The sequence below is a fragment of the Netta rufina genome, assembly GCF_964035555.1.
Source record: "Netta rufina genome assembly, chromosome: 1".
NCBI classification, from domain to species: domain Eukaryota; kingdom Metazoa; phylum Chordata; class Aves; order Anseriformes; family Anatidae; genus Netta; species Netta rufina.
The window spans coordinates 3,218,491-3,239,020 of NC_140123.1; the positions used below are offsets into that span (position 1 = coordinate 3,218,491).

The following is a 20,530-nucleotide window of genomic DNA, read 5'->3' on the forward strand; positions in this document are numbered from 1 at the left end:
CTAGGAAGTTTTTAGTGGGTTGAGCTCCTTTCCAAAAGGAAATAAAAGGAGAGAAAAATGTTAACTTCTGCTTACAAGATAAGGATAAAATCTGTTGCTCAGCTTGTCAGTGGCTATATGGGGAAGCTGCTTCTATTAAAAAACCACTGGAATTGCTGTGATCGTGATCACTTGTATTGTGAAAACTACAAAGCTGGTAGAACATCTCAAGGCAGCAGTGGTTTTGTGAAGCCAACACTCCCTGGAAATGCCTTGATCCTGAAGTTGTTATGTGATAAAAAGTACATCTGCAGATAGCTGCATTCCGGTAGATCTGCACGTAGAAGCTGCACACAAAGACACCCAGGCTTAAGCAATAAACCACTATTTATTGGAGAGAAATACAGGTCAAGCCCCTTGTAAGCTTGCTTTAAGCCTGGAAGATAGAGGTGATGTGTTCTGAGCGTATCAGAGGAAGTGCAGATTTCCTTGCAACACTTGGCATGTTATAGGTGTTTCCTCTTTTCCCTTTTTGAAAAGTTTCAGCACTGAACTCGGATACACTGAGCCACGAAACACCAACTCAGCACAGTGTGTGTAGTTTAAGACATTGAAGCTTCAGCAGAAGGCAAATAAAGTTGCATGGTAGTGTCGGTGAGGCAGAGCATCACCTACTTCAGTGCTGCGGTGTGGTTCATCCTCTCTTAATGCGTTTCCCTTTTTATTTTTTAAAATTTTGACCAGATTCATGAAGCTCTTCACAGTTCTGTGTTAAGCCAGCAGATAAGCCAAAGGTAGAAAATCAGAAATTTGGCTCTTAGCTCATTCAACTTTAGCCTTTTTACATTATTCTGCAGTAAGCAGGTATAAATGGGTAAGTGAAGAACCACATTTCATCTTTAGGCATCATTTAAACCATCTCTTCGTAAAGATGCTGCTGTGCCCAGTTCCAGCAGGGTTGGAGGAGATGTTCTTAATGCTCCATCAAGACTGCTGCGAGCAGAATTACAGCCATTTCCAGTAAAGGTTTTTATTTTAAGAATGGCCTTGTGATGGTTCCCTTTAAACTTTTCTTTGTTTTAGGTAACTATTTTATGCGTAGCTCTCCAGTGCATAGCAAACTTGCAGAAAGAAGAAGGAACTTGGTGTGATCAGGACACAGACACAGCAGTTTCTCGATCAACAATTTCTAGAGATTATTTGTAGTCCCGGGATTAATGACCTGAAACACTTAATATCTGCAGCGTTCTTGATTTTTTACAAAGACTGGAGAGGAAAAACAAGCCAGAAATAACTGCTGCTAATCAGGTAGCAGGAAGGGGAGGAGTGTGCTCAGCAACAGCTTGTTGAGATTTATATCCCCAATAGCATTAAAAAGTGACAACAGAAACAAAAGAAACCTAACGAGATGTTTTGTTAATTTAAAACGAATCGCAGCTTCTGTGAGTTGCAATGATTTTGTCCATATTTGAGCATTATAGTTGTTAAAAATTGCGAGGGTTTATATCATGAAGATATTGAAATCACAGTGACAGCCAGGGTAATGTAATGGGCGGTGCTGTTTTAATGATGATCTTAATGTGGTTTTTCTTCAGAGTGAATAATGGTCGTCATCTGTTGTGTTTACCTAGGAATAGAGCTAGGAGAATTTCTCATTAAAACCTTAATGAAGGTGAAAACAGACATTGCTTATTGTTTGGAAATATTTTATATGTTACATGCTTTTTTAAATAAGTTGGTTGAGTGTGTATAATCACAGTCATCGTCTAAAATCATCTAAAGAAACATCTCAGAGCACAGCAGCACTGCCCAGCCATCAAGGACTGAGTGGGAAATGCTCGGCTTTTGCTGAAATTAGTCTGAGGTAAAGCCTAATTTCTTGAAGGAAGACAAGACATCAAGTTAATGTACTTACTCCTGCAAAAATAGAAACGAGCTAGAGCCTAATGAGAGTGTTTAATTGTTCACATTTCAAAGTAATGAAGGATACATTAAATACTCAACCAGCTTTGCTCTAAATAATGAAATCTAACTTCCAAGACATATTGTCTTTGTCTAACTGAAAAAAAAACCTCTCTATAGGTGAAGTATACATCTCATAAATTAATTTCAGGATAAATTCAGAGTTGAACGTACTTCAGATAAAATGCAGCATATAGAAGGTTGAGTTTCTGAGAAGAAAGCTTGGAAATGGTGATCTCATTTCACAAAATGAAACCATACTGCATGGCTTTTGTGTATGCAGAATTTCTGATTCTCTGAGTTCTAGTAACAATTCGGTTCTGCCTCTATCGCTGACCAAAAGCTGCTTGTAAAATGTACATTTTAAAGCTGTACAAAAAGCAGAAATATCACAGACTTTCAGGACTACTGTGTATGAGCGATGCTTTCCATTAGAGAAGGTTTGAGGCAAATAAATCTTAATGTACTAAAAAAAGGAGGTAGAATAAAAATACTCCATTCATTCTTAGTTCCCTCCACTCCTACTCTCAACTGAGATCATTCTAGTTTGTAGGAGACAGGGAAACCTTCCCCATCCCCCCAAAATCCAACTGTATCACTGGTGACAAGTATAAAGCAGGCAGCCAAGGAAAATTGGATTTGTTTTCTGGAGGTGGGATGCCGATGGTTAATTTTTTTGGTAAATTTTGTTTTTAGTTTAATTCACCTGAAATTTTTCTACGTAGACTTGTGTTATAACCACGGTCTTGGTTTGTTTTCAGCTGTGGGATTGGGATCTTGGTGCTTCCACATGACCCTGAAGTATGAAATGCAGGTGAGTACTGCTAAATCGCTGTAAATCGCGGTGTATCTCACTTTATAGTCATATTGCCATTTCTGGTCTAGATGAAACCTGTGTAACAGGAGTTAATTACCTCAAATATCATCTGTGCAACTCCTGCTCTTAGCAGAAAACTCGCATGGTTTCATTTCATTAGATGTTTTTCACCAATAGATGTAGAGAAATATGCACTTGTATGGATTCCTAAAATAAAGCTCTAATCTATTGCGTACTTCAGCAGACAACACTTTATCCTTTGGGAAATCACAGTTATCTTCTTAGTCACGCTGTTACTTCAAAATTCCTGCAGCTGTGGTTTGACAGCAAGCAGCACAGACTATTGTTGGGCTTTTTTTCATCTTATTTTTTTCTCTTACATTTTGTGTTGATCTAGACCTGCCGGTAGCATAGATGCTGAGGTCAGTATCTTCTGATTAGGAGTAGTTGAGTCTCCTTCTCTCTCCTGCTCTCAAGCAGAAGATATTCAGCAATAAATCACAGGAACTTGTCCTGGAATCACGTAGGAATTTGTTTCTGGTATTATCGGGTTTCCTAAAGGACACGAAGTATCTTGTCCTGTTTTCGGGCTCAGAAGATGAAGGAAATTCAGCTTTGTATCAACAAAAGGAAGAAGTGGGATTCAGTTCAAAATGAAGAAGCCTTCATAGACAAGCACGTGCCAGGAATCTGTGTTCCTACCATAGTCAGTGGAGTTCAGGGAACCTGGCAGCTGGGCTGAGGCATTCTCCAGGCAGTCTTTGCTTGAATAATATCAGTTTTCCTAAATTTTCCTAAAGAGAGGTGTGTTCAGTGCCATTTGAGACCACAGGAGTATTCTGCCTGGCCTCCAGCTGCCATCCCACAAAGCTGCAGGTCCCTTAGGCCCCACATCACATCCACCAGTCTTGAACGGTTGTACTGGAGACCCCAGGGCATCTCAGAGAGCATTGGGCACGTCCTCTCTCTTGCACTGATGCAGGAGAGCAAAGCCACACAGAACCCTGGATCATTAAAATAATCCAGATTTAAAACACCTTTTTTTTTCCTATGTTTAGAGGATTTTTTTTAATCCAGATGACTGATGCTGCTCACCACACAGTTGCAGTGTTGCTTCAGAACAACCACAGCTGCTGAGATCTGTGGTATTTTAAGGGCAAACAGAAGCAGAGGAGAGGGGAGCAGCAAGCTTTTGCATCATTTTTTTTCCCACTGGAGTAAAAGGCTTCGTGTGAGATAGAGAAAGCACACACGTTATTTTGGCAGCCAAGCTAGATCTGTGGCCCGTAACACTGATTGCTAACTGATGAATCACCTCAGAGGAAATATTTCAACCAGTAAATAATCCTTTTTTCACTCACTTTGTCTCGTTATGATTCAAAGTCAGCATTGATAGCTGTTTGAAGAGAGTTTCTTGACATTTGTTTCAGTTTTAATACTGTAAGTGTTCAGCGTGCAGATAGCTTAATTAGGAGAAATGCGAAAGCTTCTGTTCTTGAAAGCAGTTGCTGGGAACATTTTTTCTGAATTTATCACCTTTTTTCATCTAGTTTTATTTTGATGGGAGTGTTACTTGATTGTGGCTCGAGGGATCCAAAATGCTTATTTAACCAGCTAAATCAGCACACCAAATTTCCTCCTATACATGTCTCAGACATCCTGTTGACAGGGTTTCTGGAGGGATGAATTCCTTTTGCTACAGAAGCCATTGTATTCCGCAAGCAAATTTTAGCTAGGATTTGTTAAGACTCTTTTTGCTGTTAATGTAAAGTCCCCAAGAAGCTGTCAGTATATGCAGTGCGTGCGCAACTGTCTAAATTTGAAAATATTTACTATATTTCGTATTTTTTGCCTTCTCTTTCTGTTTTGAGCCTATAAATCACTCCCGCTCTTCAAGAGACGCATGAATTAATCCTGCAGCTAATTCCTGTCGGGCTCAGTAAGAACATTGCTCAATTTCTAAATAATAATTATTAGTATAAAGCTGAATTCATCCCCTGCTTGTTTTTCCTCTCTAAGGCAGCACAGCACAGATGAACTAATCTGATGGCAAAGTGCCACCGAACACGCCTGACAGCCTCATCTGCCGTTTGTCTCCCTGATACTTTTTCGTGCTACCTATTGCAGCCCCTGACAATATAACACACAAATTCATAGATTTAAACCTCTTCTTTTTTTTTTTTTCTCTAAGGTTAGATGTGTGCTGGGTCACCTGTTGGAAATGGCTCGCTGTGGGTCAGACAAGCGGGACCGCTAGCTCAGGAGAAGCAGCCAGGGTGTGGGTGAAGAATTAAGCCCTGTCCTGCAGTGGCAGCTGGTCATTAGATCTGTTTAGCTGCATTGTGAAATATTTCCTGAAGTTTGGGACCAAATTCGAGAAAAGCTAATAGTTCAAGCTTGGAATAATTCATCTCTCTGCTTCTGTAGCTCACTTTTTTTTTCCTCAATGTGAATGCTCAAAACTAAACGGAGGTTTTTGCCTGTGCAGACCAGTGCTGCCAACTGGGACAGAATCAGGCTGGCTCTGTAAGAGGGTTTTCGTAAGCTGGTATTGCTCTTAATTTGTCTCATTAGTCAGAAAAACATGACTGTGAACTCGTTAAGCACCCTTTACCAGTGCTGGGAAGGGAGTTGCTGTACAAACATGGCCATCAACAACTTCCAGCAGGATGGAGGAACAAGATCAAAATCTCTTTGCATCCGGTTCTTGATTGTCTTGGAAAAGAGGCGATCATGGGGGGGAGTAACAATTCAAAGTGTCTCGGCATCAACATTTGCTGGATGTATTAGAAATCACAAGCAGCGGGTCTTCACTCATCCGTGTAAGAAATGTCCAAAATCAGGAAGTAAACATTCAAGCACATTACAAGGTGCTTCCTAAAAGGGTTAAAGTTCTCTTTTACGTTATGGAAAAAAGATATTGTAAAGAGTTTCTTTGTGTGAAGCTTGTATAGAAGCAAGAAAATGTGACTGGTTGCATTGAGCAGGCTGTAAATGGTGTGGTCATATTCAAATTGACTTTTAAAAACTAATTATTATAAATGCTTAAAGAGGTATGAACAGTGAAAATGGCGTGATTCTTTAAAGGCATAGCTTTTATCAAACGTAATATTCAAAAAATTCATTGTAATAAGCTTGTTAAAGCAGCAAAATTTCAGTAGCTGAATGGGATTTGACGCTGCCATGTCCTGAAAGTACAATCAAGAAGGTGGATATCCAAGTGACTTAAACTCCTGTTTTCTTAAGACTTCTCTCCTTAATTAACTTTCACAAGCGTGTCAGTTAAAAGTAGTTTTCATGTTTTGATGTCTCTGCTTTTTGTAGCTGTTGGATGAGCTGCCAATGATATACAGTTGTTGTGTGTTTGTCTACTGCCTGTAAGTACTTGTTAAATGTTTTTTTTCTGAATATTTTTGAAATACTAACTTTGGTTTTATAGAATATGTGTAGCCCAATGTAGTGTGTAGTGAGGCTGACACTGAAGCTTCTGTTCATTTCAATGAGATCTCAGTTTTGCCAGCAGCACAGCTTTGTGACTTGGCCATTAGAGCACCAGGCTGGCTTTAGTCCTAGTTTTTGCTAATTTAGAGATGTTTTACCACTGTTTGTTTAGCAGTAAAACAAATAAACAAAAACAACAGAAAACCCTCTCATTAAAGAGCTGTGTTGTATACAACCAGAGCTTAGTGTTACTTGGTGGGTAAACAGCTGACATAATAAAATCACTTCAGTAATGCCTACAAAATTATCAATGTGGTAATTGATTGGTATTTTAGCAATGGTTCTGTGATGTAGTCTGACGCCAAATGCAAATTTCAGATTGCTGGTTAAACCTGCTCTCCACTCATCTGAAAAATTAAAAGATTTTCTGAAGAGTTGAGTGCATGTGGAGAGTGTCTCAGAACATGCATCACTACTTAATGCTATGCCAAGATGTGTTCTACCATTTAATTTCAGGAACAATGTAGTGTTTGGTGACTGTAAAGGTACAGTAAGTTATCTTTTTTTTGCCTGTTGCTGCAAGGCCTGGATTTAACACAATTTGTTCTGTCACTTGGAAAGTCCAAATGATTAAAAAAAAACAACCCGTTCAAGACAGAAAATAATTGTCTTTTTGCTTTTGAACATATGATCAAATATTCAGCTGTTACAAATTGGAGCATCTTTGGTGAAGATTACTGGTAGCTTGCAGTGGAGATGGGATGCTACAGGACTGAACCTCCATCTGTGGAAATTACCATCAGTTTGTGATTCATCTGTTAGGATGATTTGTGCAAGCTCAGGACCGGAATAGTAATGCCTCTGTTAGTGGAAATATTTCCATCGTAGCTCCCCATCTCCTTGAAATTGCCTTTGCATTTTTTGTCTGATTTGAATGTGATCGGGGAAAGGATGAGAAGAGGCTTTAAAAAACGATTTGAAAAAATAATCATGCTCATTTTGTGCAGCAGTTACTCTATCATCTTCAAAAGCACTGCAGCCTGTTAGTGTATTTCTAGCCCTAATAAGATTCTACGTGTGTTTGTTTGGTAGTAATTAAAATGCTCTGAAGAATGAGCTCATGTTTAGCTTGGGAGGCCTTTAATAATCATTATGGTTTTCTTAAAGGTAGGTGGTGGGGTGGTTCTGCCCAGGACATGCCCTCATACATCATGCAGTCCTAGTGGTTCTCGAGCTCTGCAATTACTTAGGCCATCCATTTTGCAATGTGCTGTCCTGATGATTTTCTCCAGATATTCCTGCACATCTTTTTTTCCTTTTATTCATCCCTGATGATGTCTGTTTCTTAGGAGCTAATAGTAGTCAGATGTCACTCTAGCTATACAGACATCTTCCTCCAGCCCTAATGATGTGGTGACTTTGGGAAGCACAGAGTGAGATTGTTGCTTGTTTTCTTCACTTTTTTTCTTTTCTGATGAAGTTATGGTCTAAAGAGCAGCTCTGTGGAGGAGGACCTGGAGTCGTGGTGGACAGCGAATTAACCACAAGGCATTAATGTGCTCTTGTGGCCAAGAAGCCATCAGTAATAGTGTTGGTAGCAGGCCGAGGGAGGTGATCCTCCTCTTCTACTCAACACTGTGAGAAAAACTTTGTTTTTGTGGAGTGCTGGGTCCAGCACTGGGCTCCCTAGTACAAGACAGAGCTGGGCATACTGGGGAGAGCCCAGCACAGAGCTACAAAGATAATTAGGGGACTGGAGCATCCCTCATGTGAGGAGAGGCTGCAAGAGCTGGGCCTGTTCAGCCTGGAGAAGAGAAGGCTGAGAGGAGATCTCAGCGATGTGTATAAATATCTGAAGGGAGGGCGTTAAGAGGATGTGGCCAGACTCTTTTGGCCAAGAGGCAACGAGCACGAGCTAAAACACCAGAAGTTCCAGCTGAAAGCGAGAAAAGACTTCACTGTGAGGGTGACAGAGCTCTGGGAGAGGTCTCCCACCTCACGAGTCCCTTCTGGACATAGTCACAACCCACCTGGGGTTGGCCCTGGTCACCTCCAGAGGCCCCTTCCAACCTCCACCGCCCTGTGATTTTGGGATGTGTCTGGTAATTCCAGCACAGTTAGACCTGAAGTGCAGCACAGAGATAATGAAGCTAATTTTAATTAATACTAGCAGCAATTAGCTGGTTTTACTTCCCGCTTCCTCCAGTACCTGACCCAGTAAGTTCACTGCGCTGTGGCTGTGGTAAAGCTATAAACAGCCTGAATTGTACCAGATCTCCAGAGTTTGCTGTTTTGTAAGGCAGTCCCTTTCCCACACTGACTTTCCTCACAGATGTCATGTTTTTTGGCAGCTGTATTGCATTTTGAACTTGTTTCTAATTTGTCATCCATCAGCACCCCTTAAGCACCTTTGAAAAATGCTTCTGCTTACCAGTTTCTTTCCACTGACTGGCTTAGGTTTTTTTTATATGCATAAGCTTATTGGTTTTTATTTTTGCAATAGACTTCTTGAAAAACGTTTATTAGAAGTGTGGGGTTTTCATATTAAAATGACATCTTTATTGGAGCAGCTACAATTCCTTGAAGGGCCTAAGACTCATTTAGATCAATTTTCTCACAAATTCTGTGATAATACACCTTGAAAAACACAGCCTTTACATGCTAAGTGATGAATGTTATCACTCTCCTTTATGTTCTGTTCCAGGTATGAATGTTTCAAGTACAAGAACACAGTCAATTATCCACTGCTTTTCTTGTTAATAACATACAGCTTCGTAGTCAGCATAGTAAGTAACTTTTCTAATTTGGCATTTTCACCCGTGTGTTGACAGTTTCTTGCCAGTGATGGAACATTGCACAGGCAGTCCTGAGTCTACACAGTTCCAGTCAAGGAGAAATTGTTTTTTTGGGGTGGGAAAACGATGTGCTGGCCTGAGAAACCTGAAATTTTTCAATCTAAAGCACTATATAGGATAAATGAAGAAGAAAGAAACACAGTAATGCAGTTGCTATGAATGTGAAGAAAAGAGTGTCCTCCGGCTGTGACATGTTATGAGACCCTGGACAAGCTGTCTTCTCCCTCTGGGCCTCACCTCAACTTGTCGACAGAAATGAAAATAATCCTGCTCAACAGGATGCAAAAAGGGAGCTGTGATGCAGTCCTGTATATTGACTGTTTTTTCAAACACCAGGCAGAATAAGAAAGGAACCTATCAGTTTAAAAAATTAGAAGAGTTTAAACTGTGTCACAGCTAACTTACATGTAGTTCCCTTTCTCAAGGCAGCATGCTGCCTGTGTGAACAAAATTAGTTTTGTACTGGCCATCAGCCACAGTTGGAACATCTTTCATTATTTTTATCAATAAACATTTCTTATTAAGTAGCATTAGAGGTCTTCTGCCTTTAAGTCTCATCTTTCCTGTGCCTCCTAAAGTTTATTTTTTATACCTATGGCATGTTATGCCTAACATGCATGTTATGCATCTTAACTACTAGCTTTTGGTAAAATGAATTGAAATGTTATCATCAAAAACATTAATAATAGCAAATCTTAGCAGGGTACACTTTCTTCTTGCAATGCATATCAAGAATGTGTCTGGTAATTTCTGCATTGTAATTGTTCATGTATGTGTTGCAACTCTGTTAAATGAGGAGCTCTTAGCTGTTGATATTGCTATTTGTGCTTCTGAATTTTAAATAATTCCACAGTTAAAATCTGTTGAAGAGCCCTCAGGTTTTGCCAAAGGAAACTGCAACTGTTTAATCACGTTTAACATTATATTGATAGGCACTTGTGTCTTTATTCTAACAGAACAAGCCTTGGCAATATTTAAATTAATGATGTTATGATTGTTCTCCATTGCAAATTATTTCTCTCTTTCTAATCTTTGCAGGTTTATTTAAATTTGAAAGAGCCTGTATTCCACCAGGTGAGTGTTGCTCTGGAGAAGTTTTGTTTAAACTGTGCTGGTTTAGCAGAGTGCTTTATAGGATGCTGTAGCTGGAAGGAAGAAGAGAAGGCAAACCCCATTTGTCTTTCACTTTTTCTTTAAGCAGTTCTGCTCTCTGTCACATCACCATCCTGTTACTTGGTGACCTGAAAAACTGGAATGGTTTCTGTGGTGTTTTAGTATTTGACCTAATAGTCTAGGTGTTTTTCATCAGTGACAAGTGTAACGAGAGGGAGGCCTTAATGAGCCCTTGTGTGTTTTATTACATTAGTGGCTGCTGTGAAGCTATGACCTGACATCATAACATGGCTTGGGCAACCTAACCCCATGTTCTTCTCTCCCTTTTTATACATAAAACATTTTTTTTTTAACTACTTAATTTTACTTTTTATAAATCCAAGCTGAATTTAAATGGAAAATGACTTACAGGGTTATGTGGCAGGCTTGTTGTTATGGCCATAGAGGATTAATGGCATGTTTAGTACAGTTTTTTTTTTAGTAGCAACGCTGTCCAACAGTATTAATGTGCATCCACTGCCAGTGGGAATAGGATTTGTACCACTTGCCTGCTCACAGGAGGTTAGAAGTCATGCTTGCTTATCTATGCCGTGAGTAGCTTTCCTTCTTTTACGACTTTTTGATTAGGGATAACAGCTGAAAAATTGCCAAGCAAAAGCTCAGCTCTTCGCAGGACAGAGCTTTAAAGCCTCATTTTCTGCAATTGGTAGTGCCATCGCCTGTCAAAACGTGCCTGCTGCATCAGCGGTCATAAAAATGATGCATGTTTCTGGCTGTTGGATTAGTAAACCGATGATGAATAAAATAAATTCACAACTGCTCCAAACAATCTCTCCTAGAAACAGGAATTGAGACTCTACTTCCAGATAAAAAGAGAAACTTGCAGGGTTTTTGATCATATTTATTAAATTCCACCCACCCACCCCCTGCTTACATTTTTGGCAGGAAGATGTTAGCCAAGGTGAAAAAGGCATTTTCTGATGCTTTTCTTGAGCTAGTTGTAACTGGTTTTGATTGAAGTGATTTAAAATATTTTGGGTAATAATGGCAGAATTTTCTACCTACGTTGGACTGTATTTCTTTAATTCATCTACTCAACCTGTTGTTATTGCAAAAGTAGATCGCAGCTTCCCTGTTTGAGGCATCCATATAGGTATTGTTTGATGTGCCAGTTATTAAGAAGCTAAATATTATGACTTCTCTGGAAAGAGAGAAATAGGGAAACTTTAACCCATTGCCACAGACCATTAATATTTTGCATCTGGTTTCTTTTAGGTTCCGAATATGAATTCCTTGTTGTAATTTATACGTAAGAAGTCAATGTAGGACAGATTGAGGCCCATAAAAGTGCTGGACTTATTACAACAACTCTTTCTAAATTGATTTTTATGGAGAACATACAATTATGGCCAAATACCAAATGTCCAAGTACTGCGCTTACTTTTTCCTACTCTTTGCCAAATGTGTTGTAAATCCGGAGGAAACATTTCTCTGCACAGCTAAGCAAGGTTATTTCTCTTAATATTTGTCCTCTTTATAATTTCAGTAAGTGTTTTCCAACCAAATGGATTGCACAGACCTGACGTAAGGTTAAATGCGTTCATGAAATCAGTTTTAACTTGTAGTCTCAGTCCCTGGTTGTATTGGAAAGCAGAATTAGGACATAAAACAGCATTTGATTCCTCTAGGTGTTTGTGATCGTCCTCATTGTCAGCCTTGCAAAAAGGGGAATAATTACCTGGACAGTTATATTCTCCATTGTTACAGCGTGTTTTTTCCCCAAAAGGTGAGCAACAAGAATGGAAAAGGATCCTATTACATTTTGTAGCCAGGATCCAAGTCTTACTTCTCAGTGGATTGCTTTCCACTTTCCTTCCCATCTTGGGCTCAGCAATTGCATATTGCCAGCAAGGCATGAAGGGGATTTCAGTTTATTATTCATGGCACAGTGGCAACAGAGACCAGCTTCTCTTTCTCCATTCAGATGTTGCAGGTCTGTAAGGTGAAGCACCGAGACCCTTAGGAGGAAGGAGATGCACATTTTGGTCAGTTGGACACTGCACATTGTTAGAAGAAAACACTTGTCTGCCAGACAACTGATCTTTTTTTTTTTTTTCAGTTTCATCAATTAATCAAACAAAAGATTGCACTGGTCTTTACAAGCTTGTATTGGCTTGCTTATGTCAAAATTTCTGGGGCTAAAGCACTGTTCTTACCTAATTTCCATAGTGCTAAACAGACGGAGGACCCAGTCATTCTCAAGCCAGCACGATTGTCAAGGAAAACAGCTGTGGCCTCTCCCTTTTTTTTTCCTTCTAGCACACAAATCTACTCTCTGATGAGAATTTTACTGGGGAACTGAATGGGTTAAAGCTTTCCAGAATTAGTCTTAAATCAGATTAGTTTCTCATCCCTGTTTACCACGTGTATATTTGCGCTTATAGGAGGAAAGGGGTGGGGGAAGATTGGCTGCTGTCCTGCAGGTAGAAGAAACAACCTGGAGAGTTAAATTTTTAGAGTCATGTCTTACAGGTGGCCTTCCTTCTAATATGACATGGCCTAGAAAGCTGTCATCTGCAAAGTGTGGTTTTCCATCTGGATTTATTTACCTGCTACATACCATATGCTGCCTATATGGTCAAAAACCTTATTTAGCTGATGGGTCAACTTACAGGAATAATGAAATCCATCTAAAAACCTTCTTCATTTGCGTAGTCGTCTGCTACAAGAGTTTGAAGGAAGATTTAAACAGGGATAATTAGAAGGTAATTAGAAAAATAGACAAAATGTTCAGGTTAACCTGATAGCTTTTTCTGCTGGCTGCTTTCTCTACGTTAAGAAATGCAGTTTAAAAAAAATATCTTTTGTATAGACGTGACAGAAGTGTTGATGTGTTCTCCCATGAGAAACTAAGCAAGCTGGAGAAGTAGAGTGGGATGAAATTGCAAATCAGGTAAGGGAGTGACTAAGGGAACATGACTGAGGGAGATGATGAAAGGCAGTCTCAGTCTGGACTTCCTCGGGATTAGTAGTGGAAGTGTTTTTATTTAATGACACGTAGCAGGAAAAAGACTCGCCTCCTGATGAAAGTTGTGAAGATACAAAGTCCAGAGGAGGATGAAGAGAGAAGTGAGAGACCTGGAGGACTAACGGGACAAACAGGGGAGGAATGACAAACAGGAGGAGTGCGTTTGCTGATCACAGCATAATAACATGGCCAGTGAATTCTCTGCAACAATTCAGATCAGATTTACCAGTTAAGGTGACTTTAGGTAAGAGGGAGAGAGCGAGTGTTGGAGGAAAAGGTATTTCATTTGCCTAAATGAGTGAAATTGTCCTTAGTGGTGTTTTAAACATACAAATTAAAAGAAGGCAGCAGGAGGACTTGGGGTAGAACAAAACCTGTATTTTGAAGTGCACTTGGGAGCCTGAAGCTGCATGAAAAATATGTTGTGGCAGAGCACAGCTTGTTCAAACGTACAGGACTCCCTGAAACTTACAGGACTCCCTGTTCTGGGGAATATCTGTGGGCAGCACTCAGTGTCCTGCAGCTTTCCAGAGTCCCTCCTGTTTTGGCTTAACCCATTGTGCCTCTTAGTGGAACTTGGTGCTTTCTTTCTGCATTCCCAGGGTGTCAAAGAGTCTGTTAAGAACTGTGTTTTTTCAGGACATGGCCTCACCTCAGAGCTTTTTATACTTAAACATTGCCCTGCTGAAGACCAGGTGTAAGATACGAGTGAAATTTTGGTTACACAGCCTTGCTTCCAAAAAGCCAGTACTGCTTTCACTCTGGCTTTTACCTCTACCTGCACGATAGCTTAGGGAATGTGGAAAGACGTTCAGGCTCTGCAAAGGACCAGTGCTACAAGTCATTGAAGGGGAACCAAAAAAAAAAAAATTTCCAGCTGCAGACCGTGTCCTAGAAGCTCTGGAAAGCTGCTGAGCACCGTGCAGCTGCAGGGACTTGGATGTCACTTGGCCATCACGTGCATGCATCCAAACAAGACCAAGGCAGGTGAATCTGGATGAGCTCAGGTATGAGCTGTCAGGGCAGCGCATAGTGCTGAACAGCCATAACACTGTGCAGAGTCGTGTTATTCTGAGGCTATCCCTGCCTTTTTTACCTCTGCTCAGACTTCTTTCCTAGGAAAGGACGTGTAGAAGTCTGTGTTCTTGGTTGTAAAATTCAAATACAGCTTTCATCTTCAAGTATTCAGGCTATTTCTTGATAGATGGTTTGTATATTGATAGAGAAGTAGTGGCCGTCAGGAAGCTAAAATCTGTGTGGTTCCCAAAGTGTGCACTCATATTTGAGGCTAATGAATTGGCTTTATTAACAAAGAGTGGGCAGAATCAGAAGAAATGGAAGGGGAAATAACAGGCTCTTGATGCTTGGGTTTTCGCGTGTCACCAAAGTAATTTATTAGTTAAAGAACAACAACAAAGGGGACTAAAGGAATTGAGAAACTTGAGCAGACTTCAATAAGGGAGACGTTTTGTGTTTTATTTGCTACTTTACCTTTCTTTGGGTGGACAGATGATGCCTGACGCATTTTTGGCGTGGCTAAACTGGTAAACCCAATGGGTGGTAAAGGAATACAAATAAAACGCTGCTCCCCAAAGCATAAATGAGGTTACGTAGCTCCTTTACAGGCGTCTGGTGAGGAGCAGCTTAGGGAGACTGTCACAGCATCACCTCCTCGCTGTCTGCCTCCGGTGCACGGGGGATTGGAGCACGCAGAGCAGAACGGTTTGTTGTTCCAGCCTTTCACAGGCTTTTAAACACGGATGTGTTTTCCTGCTAACAACCTATTTGCGTGGGGGAGCGGAAATGGCAAGAAATGGAAGTGTCAACTCTGGGCAAGTTTTTCTTCAGTCACTGCAAGGTTCCCTTTTTTTTTTTTTTCTTTTTTTTCTTTCCCCTCCACTCCTTCCATTAACACTTCAGCCTGACCTCTTTTACAAGCCATTAAGCAACTCCGCTAGGAGATACCGAGCCAGTGGCTCTGAAAAAAAAAAAAAAAAAAAAAAAAGCTTTTCCTAGCTTTTGCTTTTCCCTGCTTTTAGCAGCTGCAAAAAAAAAAACACATTTTTAGCCAGTGTTTTACCTGGGCTTTGGGCTGCGTTTCTCTAGACATAATCTGGCGCTGTTTAGCTCCTCGTACAAAGAAGCTGAGAGCAAATGAGTGAAATGATGAAAGCTTGAGCGTGGTCATGCTCTAAACCACTATGATAGCAGTCTCTCACTTCGTGAGTAGGTTTTTCCCGTGTCTGTGCTGCAGAGGAACGTTTCAGCAATGGAAAATGCAGGTGAGAAGAGAACAGGGAGGAAATGAGGTTGAACTGAGGAGCCTTTCTGTGAGATCCTTCCTTCTTTCCTTCCCTTTCTTAGAATAAATTACCGGATTTGATTAGGAAAGCACACCAGGCTCTTTTAAATGAGACTGATAGAGTAAAATGGCATTTAACTTATAATTTTAAATCTGTATTTGTCATATGGAGGTGTCTTTTTAGGGAGAACTCCCCCAGTGCTGAGGAATTGGTGAAACACTGAGCCCATGAGCAGCCCCAGCACCGCGTCCCCTTTCCAGCTTCGCCTGGGACTGCTCAGCACTCGATACTCTCTCCATGTTGAGCAGGATTTTTCTTCTCATTTCTGTGCCGTACCCCAGGCAAGGGAACTGGAATGAGTTGACAGTTTTTTGTGTAAAGTACAAGCCAGGACTAATTAGCCTTTCAAATAATTTTTGCTTTGTTTCGCTCTCGAACAGAACCCAGAGCAGCAGCGGTTCGGTTACTGAAGTTATTTGCTCTCTCGCTGAATGCAAATAAAGAGCTGCTGTGCTGAGCAACTTTACATAGTCAATACTGGAGCTGACTTTTACCTGTTGCCAAACAGAAAGGCTCCCTTATCTGTCAGGTTCCTTATATACGCGCTGATAACGTGGTGTGCGCTGCTAACCTCGTCCTTTAGGGCTAAAACAAATTCGGAAATTTGCCTTTACGGACTTGCTGGAAGGTAGGTTTTCTTTCACAGGAACCTGTTTTGTGTCAAATGACTTGCATGCATGTGCTTGCAGGGCAATAATGCCCTGGTTACAGCAGAGCAGGAGGTGTTCCTTGCCTTGAAGACAATATCACCTAAAAGAAAGGGATTAGGAAGTTGATACAATGTGGTAAGGACCCTGGCTTGCAAACCAGTACTCTGCGAGCTTCAGCGTCTGTTGAAAATACACAGCGAAGGTTCCTCATTCTTCTGGGTCATGTAAAAACAAGGCAGAGTTAGGTGGAAGCTCACTAAAAGCAAAACTGAGATCAGGAAGGTCAGGGAACGAGCAAAGCGAAAAACAGCGAGGCCCTCGTGGGTCACTGGAGAAGGGCAAAGAGCAGGGCAGGGCTGCTCGGAACAAGCTGCTTTTTGGCAGGAAGAAGGCTTAGAGAATAAAAAGGATGGGCAGTGAAGCGATGGTGTTGGTGTCAGATAATCCTCATCCCTTCATCAGTCAGGCACGATGCTCATCTTTACTCTGTGTGTCTTGGAGATGGTGTTGAGTGCATCCAAAGCTTGCCAGAAAACAAATGGAGAGTGATTTAAAGATCATGAGGCAGAAAATAAATGATTACCTCGACCTTTTCTATAAGCCAGGCTGTTGCATTCAGCTTCACGGAGCCTACAGTGAGCCAGCCTCTGGTTGTGGAGCTTTTTGGAGCACGCAGCCTCCTCGCTGTGTGCTTAGATTGAATCCCAGCAATGCGGAGTAGTCGATTTAAATGCTTCCTGCAAAGGCTCTTCCATGCTGGTGCTCGGTGTGGGCAGAATGCAGTGTTTGCTTTCAGGAAAAAAAAAAATACACTTCCTTCACTTAATATTTGATTAATAACTTTTAAAAGTGTTTTCAGCTGGTGTTTATGCGTCCCAGGGTTGAAATGTACAGATAGAGAAGAAATAATAGGATTTACTTAGCAGTTTGATTGCAGGATGTTTACCGAGTGCCATCTAGCGTTTGCTTTCTGATTCAAAGGAACGTAGCTGTGGTTTTACACTGACTTTTCTTGTGATCGCATAAACAGCATGGTTATAATTGTATTTTTATTTGAAACTTCTGTGAAAGCCATGGATAGGAATGTAGCAGGGGTGTTATTTTTTTGAGGCTAAGAAATAAAAACCAGTCTGCAAAAAATGTTATTCCTGTAGCGTTTGATAAAGTCTCTTGACTACCACTGCTGAATTTTGTCTCTGTTTTTATTTGCAGATCATGTATGGGACACTAGTTTCCATTATAGTTCTACGGTCTGTTTATATAGTATTATGGTAAGTATCATTCTGTATTATTATTAACCCATTATAAGATATAACTTAGCATTTGTGTCTTTTTTGGTGGGTTTAACAAGAGAAATGAGCAGTGGCGAAATTCCTTTAACTGGGTACATGATGCTAGCTCACGTGCTCTCCTTGGTTAAAAGGAACTGCCACACCTCCCCAATTTTTCATGAAGCCAGGGGGTTATCATTAAGCAAAGTTGCTATCTCTGCACTTGTGGTCAGCCTGGGACTTCAAGGGGGACAGAGGTTTTGTCCTCACAGAGCTGGATAAAACGTGAGACCTCTTGCAAGTGTCCAAACTCGACTTTTGATTCTTGGAGGCAGGTAAGAGCTGGGCTCTGCAGAGCTGAGCCATTAGTTTGTGTTTTCCTTTCCTCGTTCCATCTCAAGTATCTAAAATTCAAATGTAAAAGATAAAAAAAACAAAAAAAAAAATAAATGATAGTTTTCACTACAGTTTTGAATAATTAGGTATATATAATGGAAATTTTAGTCACAGATACACCGTACAAAAGGAATTGAGTATTGGGACACATTGAGAGGCTTCAGAGCACAGAGTTGGTGTATAAAACTGAAGAAAAAGGAGTTGAATCAGTACTGGGATAAATATATTCCTTTAGTTCTCAGGGGCTCAGTCAGTTCCTGTCTCTCCCCTGTGAACAGTTGGCTTTTTTATGGGTTTGGGGCTTGCCTTTGGAAGTCGCTGATTTCTTTCTACTGTGTCTTCAGGCTAAATCTGCCTTTTGTTAACCTTTGAGTTATACACAGGACTGTTCAGGAACACAAGGAGGAATGCAACAAAAGGTGTGAACTTAAAGTGGATTCATTGAATCACCTTTCAATCGCAATTTCAGTTAATTTAGTTTGACTTTCCCCCAAGAAATCGCCACAAGCCAAGCATAAATGTTCACAGGCTGCTATTGAGCAAGAAAAACTTAGAGCTGATTGCATTTGCTTGCAGCTGTAGAACCATAACCCATTTAAAGAAACTTTTCAAACCCATAAACATGGAAATTTTAATCCTAACCTAGAAATCTAAAGGGGTATTGCCTTAAATTACTTCCAAGGGGAGCGAAGTTGAATCAAGTTTAAGGAGTTCTAATTCTGTTCTTGTAGCTTTGGCCATTTAGATTGAATTTCTTTATTTTTGTATAGACAAGCCCTTGGGCCTGCTCTCTCTCCAGCTCTGCAAATTCCACTTTTTTGCATTATTTCTGCAAAAATTTGTTGTTTCCTGTCACTATCAATAACACCACCATTCTCCCAAGGTATCATCTCTTGTTTTCTTCCAGTAAAGTCTGTGAAGTTCTACCTGCTTTTTCCCCTTCAATTTTAGAGGTTTAAGGATATATTTTGTTAATTAGTTAGATCACTTCATTGAAACATCACTCTCCATAAGCTGTACTGCTGCAAATTGTGGTTAGAAGGTTGGGATGGGGAAAGATGTCCCGGTAGGGAAGCTGTGCTGACCTGCTGGTGCCCTTTCTCTTCGTCAAGCCAGCCCTGAGTATACTTTTAGATTTACTTCTGCATTGCTGAAATGCATTTCTCTCTTCCTGTTCGTAGCTCTAGCACTTGTCCAAGCCTGCTTTAACTCATACATAACTTCTGCTTTTCTGTTTTATTTCCTTAATATGCGTTAACTTTCTACCACTCGTCTTTTTTAGTACAGGCTTGGAAGTCACCCTGAGCTCAGCATTAATACCTCGAAGGGCAGAATGTAATTCCTATCAGGCTCTTCCCTCCTCTCATCCTCGCCACTTGTTGTCGTTCCTGCCTGTTTCCCCCAGCTTTTTGTCTCTTTCTTGGATCCTCTTCCTTCCCAAGATTATGACTTGGCAAATGTTGCTCTTTGTTCACAAAGCGAGTTCCCTGTTAATGAATGATGCCAGCCTCTCTCATATTCCCTCACAGAACCCCCTCATTAATTCCCTGAACAATTCTAGCTATAATTACCTAATTACCAGCGTGTATAACATACTATTTAGTGCTCTTTCATGTCCTGGGCTTCCTTGTGTCTCTAGAGCACTGAATTGGGAGTATCACAGTGTGCTCTCTGCCATGCACCACGCAGAGCTCCGTGCATTTATTAGACTAAATAAATTATGATTTTGCTGCTTTATATTGGCTTGTTGTTAACATGTGTAACTCGTATCTGGCTAGTTCCATTTGGACATTGCAGTCACCAGTGCTCACAGCTCTGAAATAAATCCTTGCACAGCACGGTGGAGGAGAAGCAGCTCAGGAATGCATTTTAACCAAAATATCTACGCTGTGCGTTTATAAGGGTTAAAAAACGCTTGAAGGGTGTTTCATGGCAGCTTCTTGGGGTTGGAATTGGGCTTTCCTTTGGATTTGCTAGTGGGAAAGGAGCAAATGCCAGCAGCTTCGTGTAGGAAGTTGGCAGTTCCACGGTCCAGCCTGAATGCAGGTAGTGAGGGTGAACTTATTAATGATGCTCTTTTTTGTAGCTGAGTCTTTAGGATGGTTTTTAGATCCTAAATAGGACTAATTTTTCTTAAAATGCAATAATCATTTTTCCATTGCCAAGGACAGCTAATGATAAAATACGATATGAAATTATTGTTTTCTAAAAGTGTGTATTTGGTTAGTTGTTGATCATGGGGGTCTTCACTCACAAAAGACTACAGCCATTCTGAAAGACCTTATTTGAATGAGTCCCCTCCTAGAGATATATCCTGCATCGGAAATGAGCCTCTTCTCTTGGGAGAGTCCTAATTTGTAACGTGGTTAATTTTTAACTGGAAGATTGTACATAGGACTGACAGATACCTTTTAGACAACTTCAGCTTTCCCAGTTAGCAGAACAACTAGTAATGGAGATGTAAAGCCTCTGAAAGACCAATCCTAGAGAATGCTAATTCAGGAGAAGCAGAGGAGGTAAAATACAATAGTTAAATAGATTAAATTAGAACTTAATATTTTTTTTTTCTTTTGGGAAAGGTATCTTCCTAAATTAATCAGTTTACTTGTATGTAATAATATTTATGTATGTTACAAGCTGCCTTTAAAGCATCTT

General features: G+C 40.5%; 1 protein-coding gene across 2 annotated transcripts in view; it reads left to right on the plus strand.

Annotated features, from left to right (window-relative positions):
* ACER3 (alkaline ceramidase 3) overlaps positions 1 to 20,530 on the plus strand; it is a 52,666-nt gene that overhangs the window by 21,612 nt on the left and 10,524 nt on the right. For both annotated transcript variants that reach the window (XR_014619009.1, XM_084299002.1), the window contains exons 3-7: positions 2,703 to 2,755; positions 6,083 to 6,135; positions 8,904 to 8,985; positions 10,093 to 10,128; positions 17,421 to 17,479. Coding sequence is in view for 1 of the 2 variants with exons in the window: in XM_084299002.1 (XP_084155128.1) it covers positions 2,703 to 2,755; positions 6,083 to 6,135; positions 8,904 to 8,985; positions 10,093 to 10,128; positions 17,421 to 17,479 (283 nt within the window). In the remaining variant the exon portion in view is untranslated. The remainder of the gene's footprint in view (positions 1 to 2,702; positions 2,756 to 6,082; positions 6,136 to 8,903; positions 8,986 to 10,092; positions 10,129 to 17,420; positions 17,480 to 20,530) is intronic.